Here is a 19,187-nt window from a genome sequence, read left to right on the forward strand (position 1 = left end):
TGTTGATCCCACATGGCCCTACGCCAAAGCCTTCAGCACCAATACTGCCAAGGACTGCTATTAGCAGCCCGAGGTCAAGCTTCCTTAGTCCTCGACTCAAAAAATTTAACATCAGGGCCTTGGCTACCCCGTAACTTCAGTATTAGCCTACTTCTCATTTGCGCGATTATCGTAGAAAACGTCTGTCTGTCTTAAGAGTTCACACAGTGATGACCAATGTTTCAATACGATGATTAAGACTTTACAGTAATTCCCTTCCACCCCTTGAGGGCTTTTTGCTCAGCAAAGCCTGATAACCATCCCTACAGGTCCTAGATGCCCTTTGCATCTTCTAACAAGTCTCGACCTCACATGGCCCGACGCCAGAGAGCCTTAAGCACCATGACTGCATCATGATAGCCCGTATTGCGGCTGTGATAGTCCTATCGAAGAGCCATAACTTTATCTGAGTAGGCTACTGTTGTTGTAGTTGTAGCCACATTTGCATATGGGGTTGAAGATCCTCGTCAAGCTCTTATAGCGGAGCAAGCTCGATCCGGTCCATAGGACCGATCGCCACGAGAACATGTTGTTGTTTTAGCAGTGTGTTGTACTCAGAGGCGGAAGCCCTTAACGATGAAGGACTCCATGAGGTCAATCCGTACAACCGGCTGCCTTGGGACGGTTGGTTATTTAAAGGAGCCTGTAACTCGCCTTGTCGTATCAAGCATCTTCTTTTTTGTGGGGCAGGCTGGGAAAATGCCTTACAAACGTTATCGAGCTCTTTGGTCTCAAACGGTATCGGCTAAAAACCACCCTGTGTCACCCCTGGGTAGTAATTCCACATCAGAACCGCTTCCGCATTCCTTCTGGTGATTACCCATATCATTTTCGTTGTGTCTGCGTCCACACCTCCTTATTCATACTCTTCGCCGCTGCTTCATGGTCCATTTTCTTCCTGCGCTGTGCTTGTTCGGCGTACCTCATCACCGCCACCCAGTTTTATTATCTTACAATATAACTTTGACTATTGTCCCAGGCGAAAAATAGCCAAACGCTGTTTTTCGGCCCAGGGCTCGCAGTTGAAGAATTTGTTCCCCATGGTCTGCTACCTCTAGCTCCTCATAAATTCGCTTGCTAGAAGAGCATTTGCCCATTCTATGCAGGTATTTCCGGTACTAACCGTGGCCTGTCAAAATCTGCGTAATGTAATAGTTGAGGTCACTGTTCTTCCTATCCCTCGCCATTCGTATATCAGGTATACGTCGAGCAACTTAGGTACTCAATATTTATGCAAGAGCCAGTGTCGCCCGGCCTCTGACTGAGACTCTCCACTCAATCCTGCTGATTGTCCCCCCTATTGGTGACGCGTCGAAGATCTATGGAAGAGTTGAGTGTGGTGGGCTCAAAGAACGCCTCATCAGCTACTTCTGAAGATTTTTCTGAAAAATTCTGCTTGTATTTGATATGGAGCGACGGAAAGGTCATTTTCTAACCAAAAGCAGGATAACCGAACCGAACGAAAACCAAAGGTTTTCGTCTCAGTAGCCTATTATACCTTAAGTTGAAAACTTTGGAGAGGTTGATAGACCCATATTGCAGGACGAAGATTTGCGGAAGATAATTTAACTGAAAATCCAGTATCTCTCAAAGAAGAAAATGGAACTCTTATATATAACTGTAATGGGCTACGTTTATGTCAGACCTATAATGCTATATGGTGTTGTTGTATGGTGGACGGAACTAAAAAAATTTGCCTATGGTTCAATATTCAGCCGGATGGAAAGTATTGCTTCACTCTGTATCAAATCCGATCTAAGTACTTCAATACCCCTTGTTATGAAAATACGTAGACTTCTATGAGCATGGCTCAAGATTATGTAAATTTTGTGGTATACTATGAAGAGCTTAGCATACGTGTATAGAAAAATGCCAACTGATCAATGTAGTGTTCATATAGCTTGAGAACATTACGTCTGCTGTATATGGATCCCATACGACTAATAAGAAATTAAATTTCTTAGAGAGATTCTCCTGAATTACCGCATATAAGCAAAAACTCGAGGCCACCGTAGCACAGAGGTTAGCATCTCCGCCTTTAACGCTGAACGCCTAGGTTCGAATCCTGGCGAGACCATCAGAAAAAATTTTCAGCTGTGGTTTTCCCCTCCTAATGCTGGCGACATTTGTGAGGTACTATGCCATGTAAAACTTCGCTAGAAAGAGGTGTCGCACTGCGACTCGCCGTTCGAACTCGGCTATAAAAAGGAGGCCCCTTGTCATTCAGCTTAAACTTGAATGGGACTGCACTCATTGATATGTGAGAAGTTTGCCCCTGTTCCTTAGTGGAATGTTCATGGGCAAATTTTGCAATTTACAAGCAAAAACTTGAAGGCGTCCTTTCTTTAATTATATTCCGAGTGTATATGATAACACTCAAGTCTTAACCTTACATTACATGACCTAAGTTCATTTACAAGTATCATTCAAAGTTCATATACAAAGATCATCCACAGTACATATTGAAGGATTATCGATGGTGGAAGGTTTATTATTTTAAAATATTTGATTTATTTTTAAATATTTCCATTAAAAAAACCCAATTAAGGGAAGTATATTTAAAAAAATAATTTAATTATTTCATCTAATCAAAAAAAAAATCATTATGCTCAGACGTTGCCTATTTCACGCTTCAACACTATTAAATAATCCATTGCATATCTTCAGGCTGAAATTAATTGAATTTATTTGAAACATTTTTACTAATCTCTGAAATGAAAGTAATTTGAAATTTTGCTGCCATTTGCCATACTCGTAAAAATCTAAAACAAATACAAAAGCAATAGCAACAAAATCTCCATTCGATCCCCACCCAAGAGCCACATAAACATACCACCAACACATGGACAACAATTTGAACGCCTACAACTCTTCATGAGTGTTGTATTCCGCCATTTAATATGGCTTGGGGAAAAATCAATTAACAACCTAGGCAAAAATACTTTTGCAGACAACAAATTTAAATTTGCCCTAAGCCGAGTGGGCTTTTTATTTTGAGGGGGGGTTGAAAGACTATAAGGCAGGCCAGGATCTATTCATTTATTGGACGTTGTTGGAAGACAGTGTCGCGCTCAAGACACTTATGGTCGAAACTGAAAACCACACTTTACTGGTGTTTTGAGAATGGCAATGGCGATGATGATGACGATGGTGGCCATGTCAATGTTAATGTAGCAGTCATTCATTGGAATTTTTGGTTAGTTCAATTTTAATAGAATTTACAACACCCCCTTTTTGGTATTTTCGCCATACCCTCTGTTTGAAGGGCTAAGTGTGAAGGCTTAAACGCAAAAAAAACCGAACGACCGATTAAATATTTGTTATTTGGTACAATTTACATATTGACTGTCTGCGATTTGTTGTTGCTACGGCATTTGTGGATTTGGGGTGTGTTCAACTTGTTCAGCTTGTGTTCAGCTTGTCTATGGCAAAATGTTGAAGGGTCACTCTCAGTTGGCCAATGGCTGATTATCAGCCATTAACATTGTTAGTCTTGGGACGCACTGAGTATGGCCTGTAAGTGGGAAGAGTATTAATTAAAATTGAAACAATTTGGATTAGAACTGATGTAAGATTTGAATGTAACGAAATGAAAAGCAAACTAGGGTTTGGCTAAATCTGCTACACATTCGACCTTTTATTCGACTACCGAGATTTATTAATTAATGTTTAGGATTTAGGCGAAAAACAAGCGAAAGTGTAGCGGATGTGGAACAATTGGGATTAGACGTAAGTAAGTTTAATGTGTTTGACTGGACTCAGACTTATTTAGACAATTCAGTGCATTGTAATATCACAGGTAGGAATGAAATTTGGTTTCTGGTATCACTCTTGAGAGAAATCTTCATAGTAATGGAAACAAAAGTGGAATTTTTTAGCAAGTATAGGGCATAAAGGCTCTGAGTGTTCTTAAGACTACTTTTCTTTGATATCTGCATAGCTTCTACAGAAATCACCACATCAGATAGTTTGCTAACATTACATGGTAAGCTGCATTAAGGAAACGAAAATAAATAAGTTGAAAAGTATTTTATTTAATTTTTATACCCTACACCATGGGATGGCAGTATATTAAATTCGTCATTCCGTTTGTAACAAATCTATATATTTGCCTATGACCCCATTTAGTATATATTCTTGATCGTCATGATCGTCAATTCGGCCTAGCCATATACTTCCGTCTCTCTGTCAGCCGAAAGAAAGCTAACTTTCGAGGGAATAAAGCTGGGCTCTTGAAATTTTGCGCAAATACTTAATAATGGTATAGATGGGTTGGGATTGTAAATGGAACCGTATAAGTCAATGTTTTGATAAAAAAAAACCTCCTCCTTAAGATAGTAAGCCGTGCCACTGTAGCACTTCTTTTGGGAAGAGCAAGTGTTCTATCCTTATCATCCTTATCAAGCCAGCTTCCAAACAAATCACTATGCGGGGTTACCAAATTCGCTGCCATATGGCCTATCACACCTAGTTAAACTTCCTGTAATAGGGCCTGTTACGAAAGGCCAGCATTTCCTTCGTCCTTTTCTGGTCGATGGTAGGACAGAGTGTCCTGGCAGTTCGGCGTATATGTACAAATTACCACCTAGCCACCGCCTCCGCACTATACTGTTTTTAGTAGTTCGACAAGAGGCACGTAAGCAAGACCGGCAACTGGCTAGCTATCAGTGGAGGAGCCCCTTCTGACATCTTCGTATGCCCTCTCATTTACCGGAATACCGCCGCGCCTGGTTACCCTAGTTAACACCATGTCTTCAAATCAGAATTTATTCGGCGATTCCAAAGACTTTGACGAGTACTTCGAACATACTGCGCTCGAGACCAAAGCCTTGAGGGATGCCATGTGGTCAGTACATAAAACTTGAGTAACCGCAAATTTGCCCATTAACTTTCCATTAAAGAACAAAGGCAAACTTCTCACATGTCGATCCAAATTAAAGCCAGAATAAAAGGGACCTCATATAGCCGAGTCCAAACGGCGTACCGCAGTGCTTTCATATAACATAGTGCCTCACAAATGTCGCCACTATAAGGAGGGGATTGCCAACTTTTTTATGAAGTGTTTACTATGATTCGAACCCAGGCGTTCAGTGACATAGGCGGACATAACAACCTCTGCGTTACGGTGCTCTCAAACAAAATCTTAATTTCGAAGGCAATCAATCTGTTTCTAGGATTTCTCTTTATGGCACAGACGTCGAGTGTCTCGAAGTAGACCCTCAATCACGAACTGTGAAGACCAAGGTCTCACCTCCTTCAAACACAATAACCGCCGCCCGCTCATCCTTCACGGCAAACCAAAACAGAAAATACTCTTTCGAATTGCTCTTGGTGCCAAGTAGCCTGAGATCCTTTCCAGTATATCCACCGCAATAGAACCGTCGCCATTCTTTGCTCTTTTTCAACATGCCAAGTTCCCTTGGCCTAAACGTAACCTTGGCGGCACAGTTCCGAATAAAATCCTCAATAGTTTACATATCCAGCATCGCTTCTTACTTACACCACAGTGTCGGATTTAATATTACCGTGGTTCTGACGCAGTAGAGTCTTAGAATCATATGGAATTCCCTATTGAGATTCCTCTTCCGCACAAATTTCCACCATACCAGTGCCACATATCTAGTACACCCATCTCGGGCTAACCACCCAACTTCCAATCGAACATGTTCCTGAAGGAGTAGAAGGTGCATACCGTCTTTCGGCTTTTTTTCCTCCCTTTTCCTTTTCCAGGAAAGTTTCGAATTGAAATCTTGGGCCAGATATTTCGCCTCCTTCGACAATTTTACAGTGATCGCACTTAAAGACAGGCGTCTAAAATATGGTATCTTATAAAACTCGCTCGCTCTTGTCGTAGCACATCCCGACAATCTTCTTTGAGACCTTTTCATAATATTGCTGACCATCGACAGTACCTTGACTCGATTAGCAGCACGGCTTCATAAGCATATGCGATAGTTTTACCTCCATCAACGTTGAGATTCAACAAGATTTCGTTTATCACTAGGTTCCAGAGAATCGACGAGAACACACCTTTCTGAGGTATTCCCTTTGTCTCCCGTCTTTTGATCGCACTATCTTCCACTTTAATAATCGTGTGGATTAATGCAGTCCAGAGCGGTAATTATAGACCCTATCTAAGAGTTGTTAAATGCACCCTCAGTATGTAGCAATACTGCCATCACGTACTCCTTCAAAGGGAAAGACATATCGACTTCTCGAGCCACGTCGTAGAGGACCGTCTCAACACTCATACCCTTGAAGAAAGCATGTTGTGTCCCACTGAAGTCATTCCCCTAAATATCACACTGAACTCTCCCTCCCCATGCCTACGTTGTTTAGGCCATTGCCAGACTAGCCCTGAAAATCCGTTCCAGCCATGACAGAGTTATTCCAAGGGTGTCCTGCAGTGTTTCCAAGACCCGATCTGCCGATTTAAATGTCTGGAAACTGTTAATCGGCCACTCTTCTACACGTCGATAATGTCACCTGTAGGGTCTTCCATAGATGATGCTCCTGTAGGTATTGCGATATCTTGATCTCTGACCTCCTCCTGGCTAACAGGAAAGGGCGTCCCCATCAGTAGGCCACTGTAGCGCAGAGGTTACCATGTTCGCCCAAGACGCTGAACGCCTCGGTTCGAATCCTGGCGAAACCATCAGAAAAAATTGTTCAGCTTTGGTTTTCCCCTCCTAATTCTGGCAACATTTGTGAGGTACTATGCCATGTAAAACTTCTCTCCAAAGAGGTGTCGCACTGCGACACGCCGTTCGGACTCGCCTATAAAAAGGAGGCCCCTTATCATTGAGCTAAAACTTGAATCGGACTGCACTCATTGATATGTAAGAAGTTTGCCTCTGTTCCTTAGTGGAATGTTCATGGGCAAAATTTGCAATTTGCGTCCCCATCAGTTGTTTCACCATCTTCTGGTTGCTCTCACTGTTAGTTCTGTCCTCCCTCTTCGGAGAAATGGAAGTGCTGACTGATGGGCCTATAATCCTTCCTTTTCCTGTGGTTTCTTTTTCCCGCCTTAGCTACAAATACCACCCTGACCTCTATCTATGACATTCGTATTTAGGATATAGCCAAGTTTTCCTTTAGATCCATTCCAGCTATGGCAGAGTAACTCCAAGAGAAGACAGTAACGACACAATGAATCCGTCCTATTTGGGCCATATAATTGACTGCGAATCTTCTCCCCTTTGTCAATATCACCGTTAGACGTAGATCTTGTGTTTATTGCAGCTCTTGGCTATTTAGAAAGTGTTCCTGGTTGCTTTAGGTACAAATACCGCCCACCCTCATTAGAGGGCTTGGGGTGCTGGGATTCTTAGAAAGCATTTTCGCCCCTGTAGCTCAGAGACAAGCATGTCCGTCTATGACGCTGAACGCCTGGGTTCATGTACCGGCGAGAACATTATAAAACCTTTTTCAGTGGTGGTTATTCCACGATATTTTTGAGTTACTATGCCATGTAAGAACTTCTCCCCAAAGAGGTGTCGCACTGCGGCGAGCCGTTCGGACTCGGGTATTAAAAGTAGGTCCCTTATAATTGAGCCCAAACTTGAATCCTCCTGTTCCTTATTGGAATGTTTATGGGCAAACAATCTACTTGTAGATGCTTCAATAGGGAAATCCCTCCAATATTCCGCAGAAATTTGCCCAAAAACACCTCATTGCTCTTCTCGTCTCTTTCATGAACCTGTCCAGGGCTCCATAACAAGTCTCTGCACATGATTGCTAAACCTATATAAGTTGGTTTTTGTTCGGATTTCTCTATAGCTTCCGATTCGGACCATAATGAAATGAATGTTGGAGACCATAGTAGAAGTCATTGTGTAAAATTTCAGCCAAATCGAATACGACATGCGCCCTTTAGGGGCTCAAAAAGTAATATAGGGAGATCGTTTTATAGGGTAGCTGTATTAGGCTATAGACCGATTCAGACCATATTTGACAAGTATATTGAAGGTCATGGGAGAAGCCGTTTTACAAAATTTCACCCAAATCAGATAATAATTGCGCTCTATAGAAGGTCAAGAAGTCAAGACTCTAGATTGGTTTATATGGCAGCTATATCAGGTTACGGACCGATTTGAACCATACTTGGCACAGTAGTTGGAAGTCACGACGAAACACGTGCAAAATTTCAGCCAAATCGGATAAGACTTGCGCCCTCCAGAGGCTCAAGAAGTCAAGACCCCAGATCGGTTTATATGACAGCTATATCAGGTTATGCATCGATTTCACCCGCATTTGGCACAGTTGTTGGAAATCATAACAAAACACATCGTGGAAAATTTCAGTCAAATCGGATAAGAAACATGCCCTTCAGTGGCTCGAGATTCAAGATCGGTTTATATGTCAGCTATATCAGGTTATAAACCGATTTCAACCATACTTGAAAGTTACGACGAAACACGTCGTGCAAAATTTCAGCCAAATTGGAGAGGAATTGCGCCCTCTAAAGGTCAAGAACCCAGACCTTTATATATATGACAGCTATATCAAAACATGGACCGATATGGCCCATCTACAATCACAACCGACCTACGCCTATAAGAAATATATGTGTAAAATTTCAAGCAGCTAGCTTTACTCCTTCGAAAGGTAGCGTGCTTTCGACAGACAGATGGACGGACGGACGGACAGACGGACGGACGGACGGACGGACAGACGGACGGACAGACGGACGGACAGACGGACGGACGGACAGACGGACGGACAAACGGACGGACAGACGGACGGACGGACATACGGACGGACGGACAGACAGACAGACGGACGGACGGACAGGTTTATGTGACAGCTATATCAAAACATGGACCGATATGGCCCATCTACAATCACAACCGACCTACGCCTATAAGAAGTAATATATGTGCAAAATTTCAAGCGGCTAGCTTTACTTCTTCGAAAGGAAGCGTGCTTTCGACTGACAGACGGACGGACGGACAGACGTATGGACGGACGGACGGACAGAGGGACGGAAAGACGGACGGACGGACAGAGGGACGGACGAACCGACGGACATGGCTAGAATGACATTAAATCTCATGACGATCAAGAATATGTATACTTCATGGGGTCTGAGACGAATATTTTGAGGAGTTACAAACAGAATGACGATATTAGTATACCCCCATCCTATGGTGGAGGGTATAAAAACACTCACTTCTATTGTTGGTATCAGTGCTACGCCATTGATCATGGTGTGGCTTGGCATCACCTCCAAGTATAAAGTTGTGCCCCTATACTTGGCATTATCTATGCAAAGCCCCCTGGCGGGAGATTGTTTTCATCATGCGGTAGATACATCAATGCTGTAAAGTGAAATCATAGTGAGGTCTAGATCACTACTGGCTACGATACATCTTCTAACCGTACCTTCTGCCGGAGAGAGTAGATTTAAAGATTGATTTTTCATTTCAATTAACAGAAAAAATCTATGCAATGTCATTATCAGGCAACATAGATCTTTAAAATTATTTTGAATACCCAATAACAAAAATAATCCTCTACCAACATCAAACATGATCCTTTACATCTCATTAAAGTTTATTATTAAATTATAGTTGTATAAAATTTGTCATCATGCTAGACATTTTGAAAATGGGAGTTAAGTGTTATCTTCAAAAGCATCTCACACATACAGCCACAAAAGAGTAGTAATTGCACATGTCTGCCTGGTCTTTTGCATAAGCTAACCAATGTCTAAAGGACTATCTGTACGTGTGTGTGTGTGTGCGTGTGCGAGTGCAAACAAGCTCTGACAACTTGTTTTACTGCTTACATCCGGTACTTTTCAACTTTTCAGAACTCATTTCCGTTTGACTATGGTTTCGCTTGTATGGGTGTTTCTCAATGGTTGGCCAGAATTTGGTTAGTTGTGTGAGATTTTGGGGTGGGAGTATATAATACAAATATCAATGCAAGTGTTGGTGATTGGGCGCTTGGGTTCGAGTGTGCTTCTGTATGTGTGTGTGTGTGTGTGTGCGAGTTTTGATAATGTATAGTGTTCGTTTGCCATTCTGAATGGAAAGCTATTAAATAGGAGTCATTAAAAACATAACATGACAAAAGTTTTACAGATTTTTTTTCCATTTTCAGCATCCCGCCCCGAGTTTCATTTCAATGGGGGACTTTTATTTTTAGAGAAAATCTGTCTGCAAACTTCTTTTTGTGTATGGTATGACAGAAAGAAGAATTGGGTGTTGAAGCAGCAGCAGCAGTGGCATACTATGAAATAACACTAAAATGTTGATTGGTTGATCTCTATTTTGCTACTGGCAACTGTACATCATTTTCTAAAGCACACATTTGACTATGAAACTTTTGACCACGCATCTTTTGTATGGAAGTTATTTGAAAATTAAAAAAAAAATTTCCCATTATAAGCAAAAGAGGAAATGCAATTTTTTGTGAGTTTGTTCAAACAAAGACTGTGACGATTTTAGAGCATAAATTGTCTAACATCATTTTAATTGCACAATAAGTGTAATTTTTGTATGCTATCCATACATCAACGCTTCAATGGTAAATTGAAGTTTGCTATGTGCTAGCAATTAGAGAAAAGCTTTTAACATTTTTGCTTTTTAATTGGTAATTTACGTAGTTTGAGAAGTTTCAATGAAGGGGTTTCTCTGGAAAATTCTTTCTCGGTCTTTCGTTGGAATATTCAGCATAAGATGAAAACCAACTGGAAGCAAGTAAAAATTTGCTGAGTTCTTTGATCAAGTTCTTTGCCTGGTATCGCTCTATGGGCCAACAAAGGATAATGGATTAGAACTTCTATGCTATTGGAGCTATATCAGGTTATGGACCGATACGAACCATACTCGCTATGGATATTGGAGACCATAGTAGAAGTCTTTGTGGTAAATTTTAGCCAAATCGAATAAGAATAACGCCCTAAAAATTTATACAAACTAAATTTTGTTGAAGGGCATAATTTTATTCTACATACCAAACTTCTGTCAAACCAGCAAACATTAAAGCGTCTAGGAACCGAATAAAGATGATCGAGAGACCGGTTTACATGTGAGCTATATCAGGTTATAGACTGATCTTGGCCGTACTTGACACTGTTCTTGGAAGTCAAAACTCTACCTGCAAAATTTTAGCCAAATCGGACAAAATTTGCGGCTTGTAAGAGATCAAGAAGTCAAATCGGGAGATCGGTTTATATGGGAGCTATATCAGGATATAGACCGATTTGGACTGTACAAATCGGACAAAAATTGAGGCTTGTAGGGGCTCAGGACCATATTTGGATATACCTGCTTTATAGACCGATCTTACAATAAAGGGTCTAATGCCCATAAAAACTTAATTTTTTATCCGATTTTGCTGAAATTTGAAACAGTGAGTAGTTTAAGGCTTTCCGACATATGTCCCAAATATGGTTTAGATCGGACTATATTTAGATATAGCTACCATATAGACCGATCTCCCGATGAAGGGTCTGAAGACCATAAACGCTTTAATTATTACCCGATTTCGCTGAAATTTGCAACAGTGGGTTATTTTAAGCCTCCCGACATTTGACGAAAATACAGTTCAGATCGGACTATATTTAGATATAGCTGTCATATAGACCGATCTCCCAATAAGGGGTCTGAAGCCCATAAAAACTTTATTTTTTATCAGATTTCGCTGAAATTTGGAATAGTGCGCAGTTTTAAGCTTCTCAACATCTGACCTAAATATGGTACAGATCGGACTTTATTTAGATATAGTTACCATATAGACCGATCTGCCGATATAGGGTCTGAAGCCCATATAAGCTCTATTTATTACCCGATTTCGTTGAAATTTTAACATACGACCCAAATATGGTTGGTTCAGGTCGGACTATATTCAGATATAGCTGCGATATTTACTGATCTGGCTGAAATTGGGCATGTAGTGCCCTGTTGCGACTTTTAACAATTGTACCAAGTACGGTCGAAATCGGTTTATAACCTGATATAGCTCCCATATAAACTGGTATCCCGATTTAACTTCTTTAGCCCTTGCAAGCCGCAATTTTTGTTCGATTTTGCTGAAATTTTCCACATAGTGTTCTGTTATGACTTCCAATATATGTGCAAGGTACAGTCTATATCGGTCAAGTACGTGATATAGCTCACATATGAACCGATCTCCCGATCTGATATCTTGAGCCCTTGCAAGCCGCGATTCGATTTGGCCGAAACTTTGCATATCTGTAATGACTCTCTAACTACGCCAAGTGCGGTACAATTCAGTCCATAACCAGATGGGCTTCCATGTTTTTGCAGAAACCATGATGGCGGGTTCCCAAGATTCGGCCCGGCCAAACATAGCCCGCTTTTACTTGTTTTCTTTTGATCCAAATAAGTAAAGTACCAAATATTATGGTAATTGGTTAACTAAAGCTGCAGCCGGTACGGCATCTAAAATTAGATGTAATTCATTTTAAACGATCCAGTTGAGGATTTAAAGTTCCAAAATACACTTTTTGACATTTACGGATAGAACATGAACTTTACCCACCATCATTACAGCCACAGTAATGATGTACTGTATGGTTCGACTCACATGTACATACTGATTCGATTTTGCCATGCACGTATGTCGGCGTATAGCGTATCGTTTGTCCGCCTGTCATTTTCTTTATCAAGGAAGAGATCGCATTTGTTGTCCCATTATCATCAAACTTTCCACATGCCTTTTTTATAGACCGAAGACGAAGCCTATTGTACGAAGCCTAATATAAATCTTGTTAAAAATCAGTAAAGATTTCGATATACCTCCCACATATATATCGACCGGTGCATACTTATAAAGATGTAGCAAAATTTCTTCAAAATCAATTCAGATTTGGATATAGATACCACCATAGTAATCAGTCTACAACAGTGGCGGGAAAAGGCACACACACTATTACACATATTTGTGTAGGGGAACAAGAACATAAGCCCATGGGCTTGGAAATATTACACACTCTAGCACATGTGCCCAACACTGGTCTACAATCACTACAGCCCAATAATTGAGAAGTGCATGGTAACTTTATATGGCATATAGAAGTTCCACTTTAGATTTTTTATTTCTTTGGTGGCTCGTCCTTATTAGAGGATGTGAATATACTCAAGTTGTTGGATTTTTAAAGTGGTCCGAATGGTTCAAATGGACTTAAATATCTATGTGACTGCCATTACAAACTAAACCAACCTACTTTTCATTGCCTTTACTTCTACTACCATTGATTTGCTGTTGAAATTCCGGAAATTAAGATTTTTTTCTCACTTCTTATAATTTCATTTCACAACAGCAATAGCAACAGTAATAAAAGACAATGCAAGTTGGATAACTGGAAATGCAAATACAAATGCAAATTCCTTGTTAAAAATTGATGGTGTAACTACAAAAGCGTTTGCTAAACAACATTTTTCTTTTGCAAATTGAATTTTTTCCAAACAAATTGCCACTTTGTGTTTTGGCATTAACAATTCTTGGAATAACTGTCATTTCCCCATTTTGAAAAAGTTACAACAATTGTACAGTGAATAGTACGAGGGAGACAGTGGGGCAGGAGCTGTGTGTTTCTGAGGAAACAATTGATGTTCAGTTTCATACAGTCCTTGTAGCATTCGTTTAAACGGCGACAACTATGTTCTAGAGCAATTACAACTATTCCCTCGATACGAAACTGCATTGAGTGCAATTTCTGTGAGGATGGCGTAAAAAATATGCACAAACTCTGAATAGAGCTTTCTACAAAACATTGCCATTATATTGCCTTTTGCAATTGTTACTCAACCAACTGCCGCTGTCATTTCTCTGAAAGTGGCTATGGCAAGGGCAATGGCGTTGGCGTTTGCGTTAACCGTACACCATCTCTAACTTCCAGGAGTATATTGTAAATGCTGCCTTTCTTACGGCTGCAACCCTCGGCCTTTTTGTTGTCTCTTATGTTGTTGTTGGCAGCTATTGCAATGTTTTGCATTTATTTACTTGTAACTTTTCTTCTTAAGTATAAAAAATTATTCAATTTCCTATTATTGCATTGTGTCATTGTATGCACACAGTTAGCCTTAACAAGGGGACTATGTCCATTGCATTGCCAGCGAAATGAGACTTAATGTAGTTAAATAATAAATTGTGTTGGTGGGAGCTAAAGTGGTTCAATATTAAATTGATTGCTTTTTAACTTTTGTAAAAAATAATAAAAACACTTGTATAACATAATTTGTAGTATAGTTATAAGCTGTGGAAAATACTAAACGCTTGAAGAAAATTGGGGCATACTTTTAGGGGGAGATTGATATCTATTAGCGGCCGTATTCACAAAAGTTAGTTTAGAGTTGAAATAGGTTTATTTGACAGTTCTATAAAGGAAATCTGACAAATAAACCAATTTCAAAGCTACATTACGTTATGTGAATACCGGTAATTGTCCCAGGTTTAGGTTAAATGTGTAGCTCAAACCGAGAGATGAGTTCACTTGGAGGACAGTCCAGCTCATTGTAACTCTCTAGTAAGAAAAGTAAGAAACACAAAAAAGAAGATTTGATGACAAATTATGATGGTGAAATATTCTGGCTCGCTCTGTCCCAAAGGGGAGAAAGGGAGAAGACTATATATGAAAAATGCAAAAATATAGGTATATAATAGGAAGCAAGTGCTTGTGCATCACGCCCGCACGCGAGAACTTCCGCGGAGCGTAAGCCCACACTAACTCAAGTATTCACTCACCAAGTGGCAAGCATTGATGGTTCGGGTCTTCGCATGGTTTACGGCGTGTTTATGATTTCATCGCGTATCTGAGGAGACTCCCCAGAGACACATCTGCTTGTTCGCCGAGATTCCTTCTCTAGGATGGAAAACCTATGCCTCTGTATATACGGGCATGAGCAGAGGAGGTGCTCGTTCGTTCCCATCGTCCGCAGTACTCGCTGTTTGTGACTCCCATACGCGCGACCATATAACCATCGTAAAGGATCCAGTTATGACATCTGTTGTCGTTGTTGTTGTAGCAGTGTGTTATACACTAAGGCGGCAGCCCTTGCCGATGAAGATCTCCATTGGATCAATCCGGTACGTACAACCGGCTGCCATGGGACATCTGTAGTCGTACTCAGTGGCCTCTTATCAAAGGCCAGCAGCTCCCTCGTCTTCTTCCAGTCAAAAGGCAGCCTGAGTGTCCTGATAATCCGACATCCATCCACAGACTCTAACCTCGCTACCGCCTCCGCACTGGCCGACAAATGTGCAAGCGTGCAAGATCGGCCACAGGTTTACCAGCCTTGGTGAATTCCCTCATCCGCCATCTCATTTTGCAGAACACCGATATGTCCGAAGACCCAGGCAACACAACGTCATGAGCAATAAGTCCTCATTTCAACCTCATCGTACTTGAATACAAGACCTTGAGGGCCGTCATATTTTCCAAATATATCCTCATTTTTCAAGGTGTCAGGTCCAACTTTCGTTTCTCCTTTTCGGCCAACGTAATGACACTTATCACTGCCTGAAAGTCCTTGAACTACTACGGCAGTCTAACTGACATATTGATGCTGAGTGTTTCCCAGTAAAACACCAGTCCCGTCTCTGACTCCATCCTGGTGCCGTCAGTGTTGACCAAGGTCTCAACCAACTCAAACACGGCATCCACCTCCCAACCCTTTTCCGAATCGGTTCTGGTGACAAGTCCTAATGGTGTTTAATGCAGGCACCTGCCGTGTTGCCTTAATCCTGCAGGGCTCTTAACACCGGGTGAACATAATGCGTCCACCACCACACATAGCCTAGGCTATGCACGTTGTTTGGACGTATTCTCCCCCTTGGTTAGGGGCGGAGCACTATCTAAAACTCCTCCGGACCTATGGGTCACGGCACCCAGTTGCACACGGCACCCAGTTCCACATCGAGTTTGCGCTCTACCCGCTATTTGGGTCCAAACCACAGCCACCACGTTACTCCCCACTGGGGCCTCACCATAGTCGGGCTGGGATCCCAGGGGCTCCCGACTCCCGTGGTACCAGATTAAGGACACCGGTCAGACCTCATAGTCGAAGCTACTACCAGTTGAACCCCGAACGGTTCCAGATTTTTTCACCTGAAAGTAAATCAGCCAAAGTCATTTCACCGACCCCCTACCCCCCAGAACCCCCACTATCCCCAAGATAAAAACATGGTCGCCAACAAAGTGGACTAAAACCCAATGCGGATGTAAAAACGGACAAAATACCCAAACACGGACAAGAAACCTATACGGGCAAAAACAGACAATTCCCTCTACGGACAACACGGACGGACGGACAAGAACAAACACTTTCCATTACGGACAAAAAACGGACAAACATCAAGAGCCAAACCATTGGACGTTCTCAGCAGAGGCCTATCACCGCCCATCTAACATCCCGTCCCGGTGACAGGCAGTCATCATGCAACCCCCTGCATCCATGACTTGCAGAATAAAGCAGAGTGCTTGTCCACCTTCTCTCATCATGGCAAGTTTGCTCAGCCTTAACGCGAGCTTAGCGGCGCGCCCCGAATATATCTCTCAACAGGTTGTAAATTCAGCATCGCCTCCAGACCCACCTGAGGTTCGGATTTTAATGCTCCCGTGATCCCGACGCATGTCAGTCTCTGTAGCCTTCGATGTTCGTTGGCCAGTGTACTCTTCTCCACAGTCTTCTATTATACCAGTGCTCCATATGTCAGTACTGATCTCACAATGGCCGTGTACATCCAGTTATCATCTTCGGGCTAACTATCCACTTCCTACCGCACATCCTTCTGCAGCAGTATAAGGTGCACTTCGGCTTTCGTCACCTTTCCTCCGTATTTCTGTTCGCCAAGGTATTTCGCCTCCCTTGACAACTGCAGAGTGGTGCCGTATAAAGACGTGAGTCTCAAATCTGGTATCTTATGTTTCAGAGTGAAGAGCACCAGCTCCATCATCTTTGAGTCGGTCCTCAACCCATGACTTGTAGCCCATTCCTATATCCTCCATGTTGACCTATCCATGATCTCGCTGATTGTCCAACATAAACCTGCCTGGAATCCGTCGTCCGCATATGCGTTCAGTTTCACGCCATCTCCGATAAGATCCAATAGGACTTCGATTATCACCAGGTTGCTGAGAATCGGCGAGAACACCACGCATTGAGGCGTTTCCCTTGTCACCCACCTTCTGACTACAAATTTTTTTGAAAGTTCGAATTAATAATATTGCCTCAAAGTATATTATCCTTCCTCTCTCGGTCATCAAGGAATAAATTTGTAGATCAAATTTGTACTCAAATTTTAAATACCTTTCCTTTGATACCCATATTGTCCAAAGCGATGAAAGAGTCCTCTTGGGGGGTATTTAGGGGGTCGGGGACCCCCCTGAGCACTTTGGGCGAAATTAGTATACCAAATTCGTTCTCTACTCTCAAATACCTTTCATTTGATACCCATATTGTCCCAATCGTTAAACATGTCCGTCCGGGTGGGTTTTGGGATGGGGCGTCCCCCCAAGTTATTTGACCCAAAAATGTTATACCAATTTCGTGTTTTTGGGGTACCATAAGGTAGCATACAAAATTTTGCTTAAATCGGTACACGCATATCCGAGATCTGGCGTTTTTGGAAACCGGGTTATGGGGGAGGATCCGCCCCCCCCCCCCCCCCCCCCCCCCCCCTTCGGATAATAAAAAATGTAGTACCCTATTTTCACTGGGGGTTTAACCTCTACCATCTGACTAACAAGCAATCAAATAAACAAACAAACAAAGCGGAACAATTTCATTTTTATATAAAAGACGACTTCTAAATGAACCCTAATGTATTAGGTGTGCACGTAACATCGAACGTTCGGATTGGTTCAAAGTCTGTTTCAGCTCGTTTTTCATTTATCTTAACTAAACCTTATAGATATCCTTGTACTGTGGTGACTATGTTGCCTACGGTTTATAGAAAAGCCTTCTGCAACTTTTTCTTATTCCAAACAATTCTGTAGATCACTAGGTGGTGGTTGTTTGCCCCTTGATTTAGATCTAGGACATGCAAACTTAAGAGAATCATAGCAATATCGTTAATATTTTTTACAACCTTTTCAAGAAAATTTGACCTAAAAAATCACCAATTTAATATGTTTTGTTTTTTCTTTTCTCATTTCAGGCCATCCCACTGTTGTAGCACGCAATACCACACCAGTTGCTTATCCTGGCTCACCTTTACATCTCTCAGTTGAATTTTGTGCCAATCCACCGGCGCATGCAGCACGTTGGCTGCATGGTGATCGGGTATATACACCGGGTAACCAATATGGCAACACTGTGTTGGCTTATGGATTTACGGTAGGTTTTTTAACTTTCCCTAGTGTTTGGAACAAAAATTAATGAATTTTTTTCTATATTTTTTTTTTGCTTTTAGGACTTACCCACCCCCTTTTGCAAAGAAGCCCGCCTAACATATGTCAGCATGCATGAACGAGTTCCTCGTACTTTTTACTTCATAGTCTCTTCACCAGGTGGTGTAGCGGAAGCTGTTATAAAAGTGAATTTCACCCTACGCTATCGTTCGCTCTCCAATGTCATTGACGAGGAGGAAGAGGAGCTAAGCGAACCGGAAGAAATACATTTTCCGGTTTTCGGTTCTTCCGCCAATGCAATGGAGCTAAGCCAAAACTTTTTGTGGTTAATAGCCCTGTTATGGTTAAGATATAAATTTTAAAGGAAATCATTAGACAACAACAACAATGAAATTGTGTTTGTAATTGTAATAATTTTTGTAAAAATTTTGGTTTTTCTATTCATTATGTTTAAATGCCCTAACCCTTTTATATATATATATATATATATATATATACTGAGTTTATGTGGTACACCTTAAAGTATGCTATACAATGAAAAAAAAAAAAACACAAACAAAAATTCAACTAGTTTTTAAACCAACAAAAAAAATACACAAAACCACAACTATTTATACTCGTATGCTATACTGTGTCTATTATTAAAAGAAAACCTAAAAAGAAATCTAAAAATGAAAAACTATCATATAAATTGAAGAAAATTTTTGCAAAAAAAAAAAAACAAACTTCTAATAATAATAATAATCCCCAACAAAAATCATCTCTAAACTCCACTTAAAAATAATGAACATTTTCTTTCTTTGTGTTAGTATTTGCAAAACTG

General features: G+C 41.3%; 1 protein-coding gene across 1 annotated transcript in view; it reads left to right on the forward strand.

Annotated features, from left to right (window-relative positions):
* LOC106083260 (uncharacterized) overlaps positions 1-18,851 on the forward strand; it is a 197,014-nt gene extending 178,163 nt beyond the window's left edge. The window contains exons 9-10 of the mRNA XM_059368800.1: positions 18,172-18,350; positions 18,427-18,851. Of these exons, the coding sequence (XP_059224783.1) occupies positions 18,172-18,350; positions 18,427-18,726 (479 nt within the window). The 3' untranslated portion in view covers positions 18,727-18,851. The remainder of the gene's footprint in view (positions 1-18,171; positions 18,351-18,426) is intronic.
* Positions 18,852-19,187: the final 336 nt, after the last annotated feature.

Source organism: Stomoxys calcitrans, chromosome 5, assembly GCF_963082655.1.
Source record: "Stomoxys calcitrans chromosome 5, idStoCalc2.1, whole genome shotgun sequence".
Classification (NCBI taxonomy): Eukaryota; Metazoa; Arthropoda; class Insecta; order Diptera; family Muscidae; genus Stomoxys; species Stomoxys calcitrans.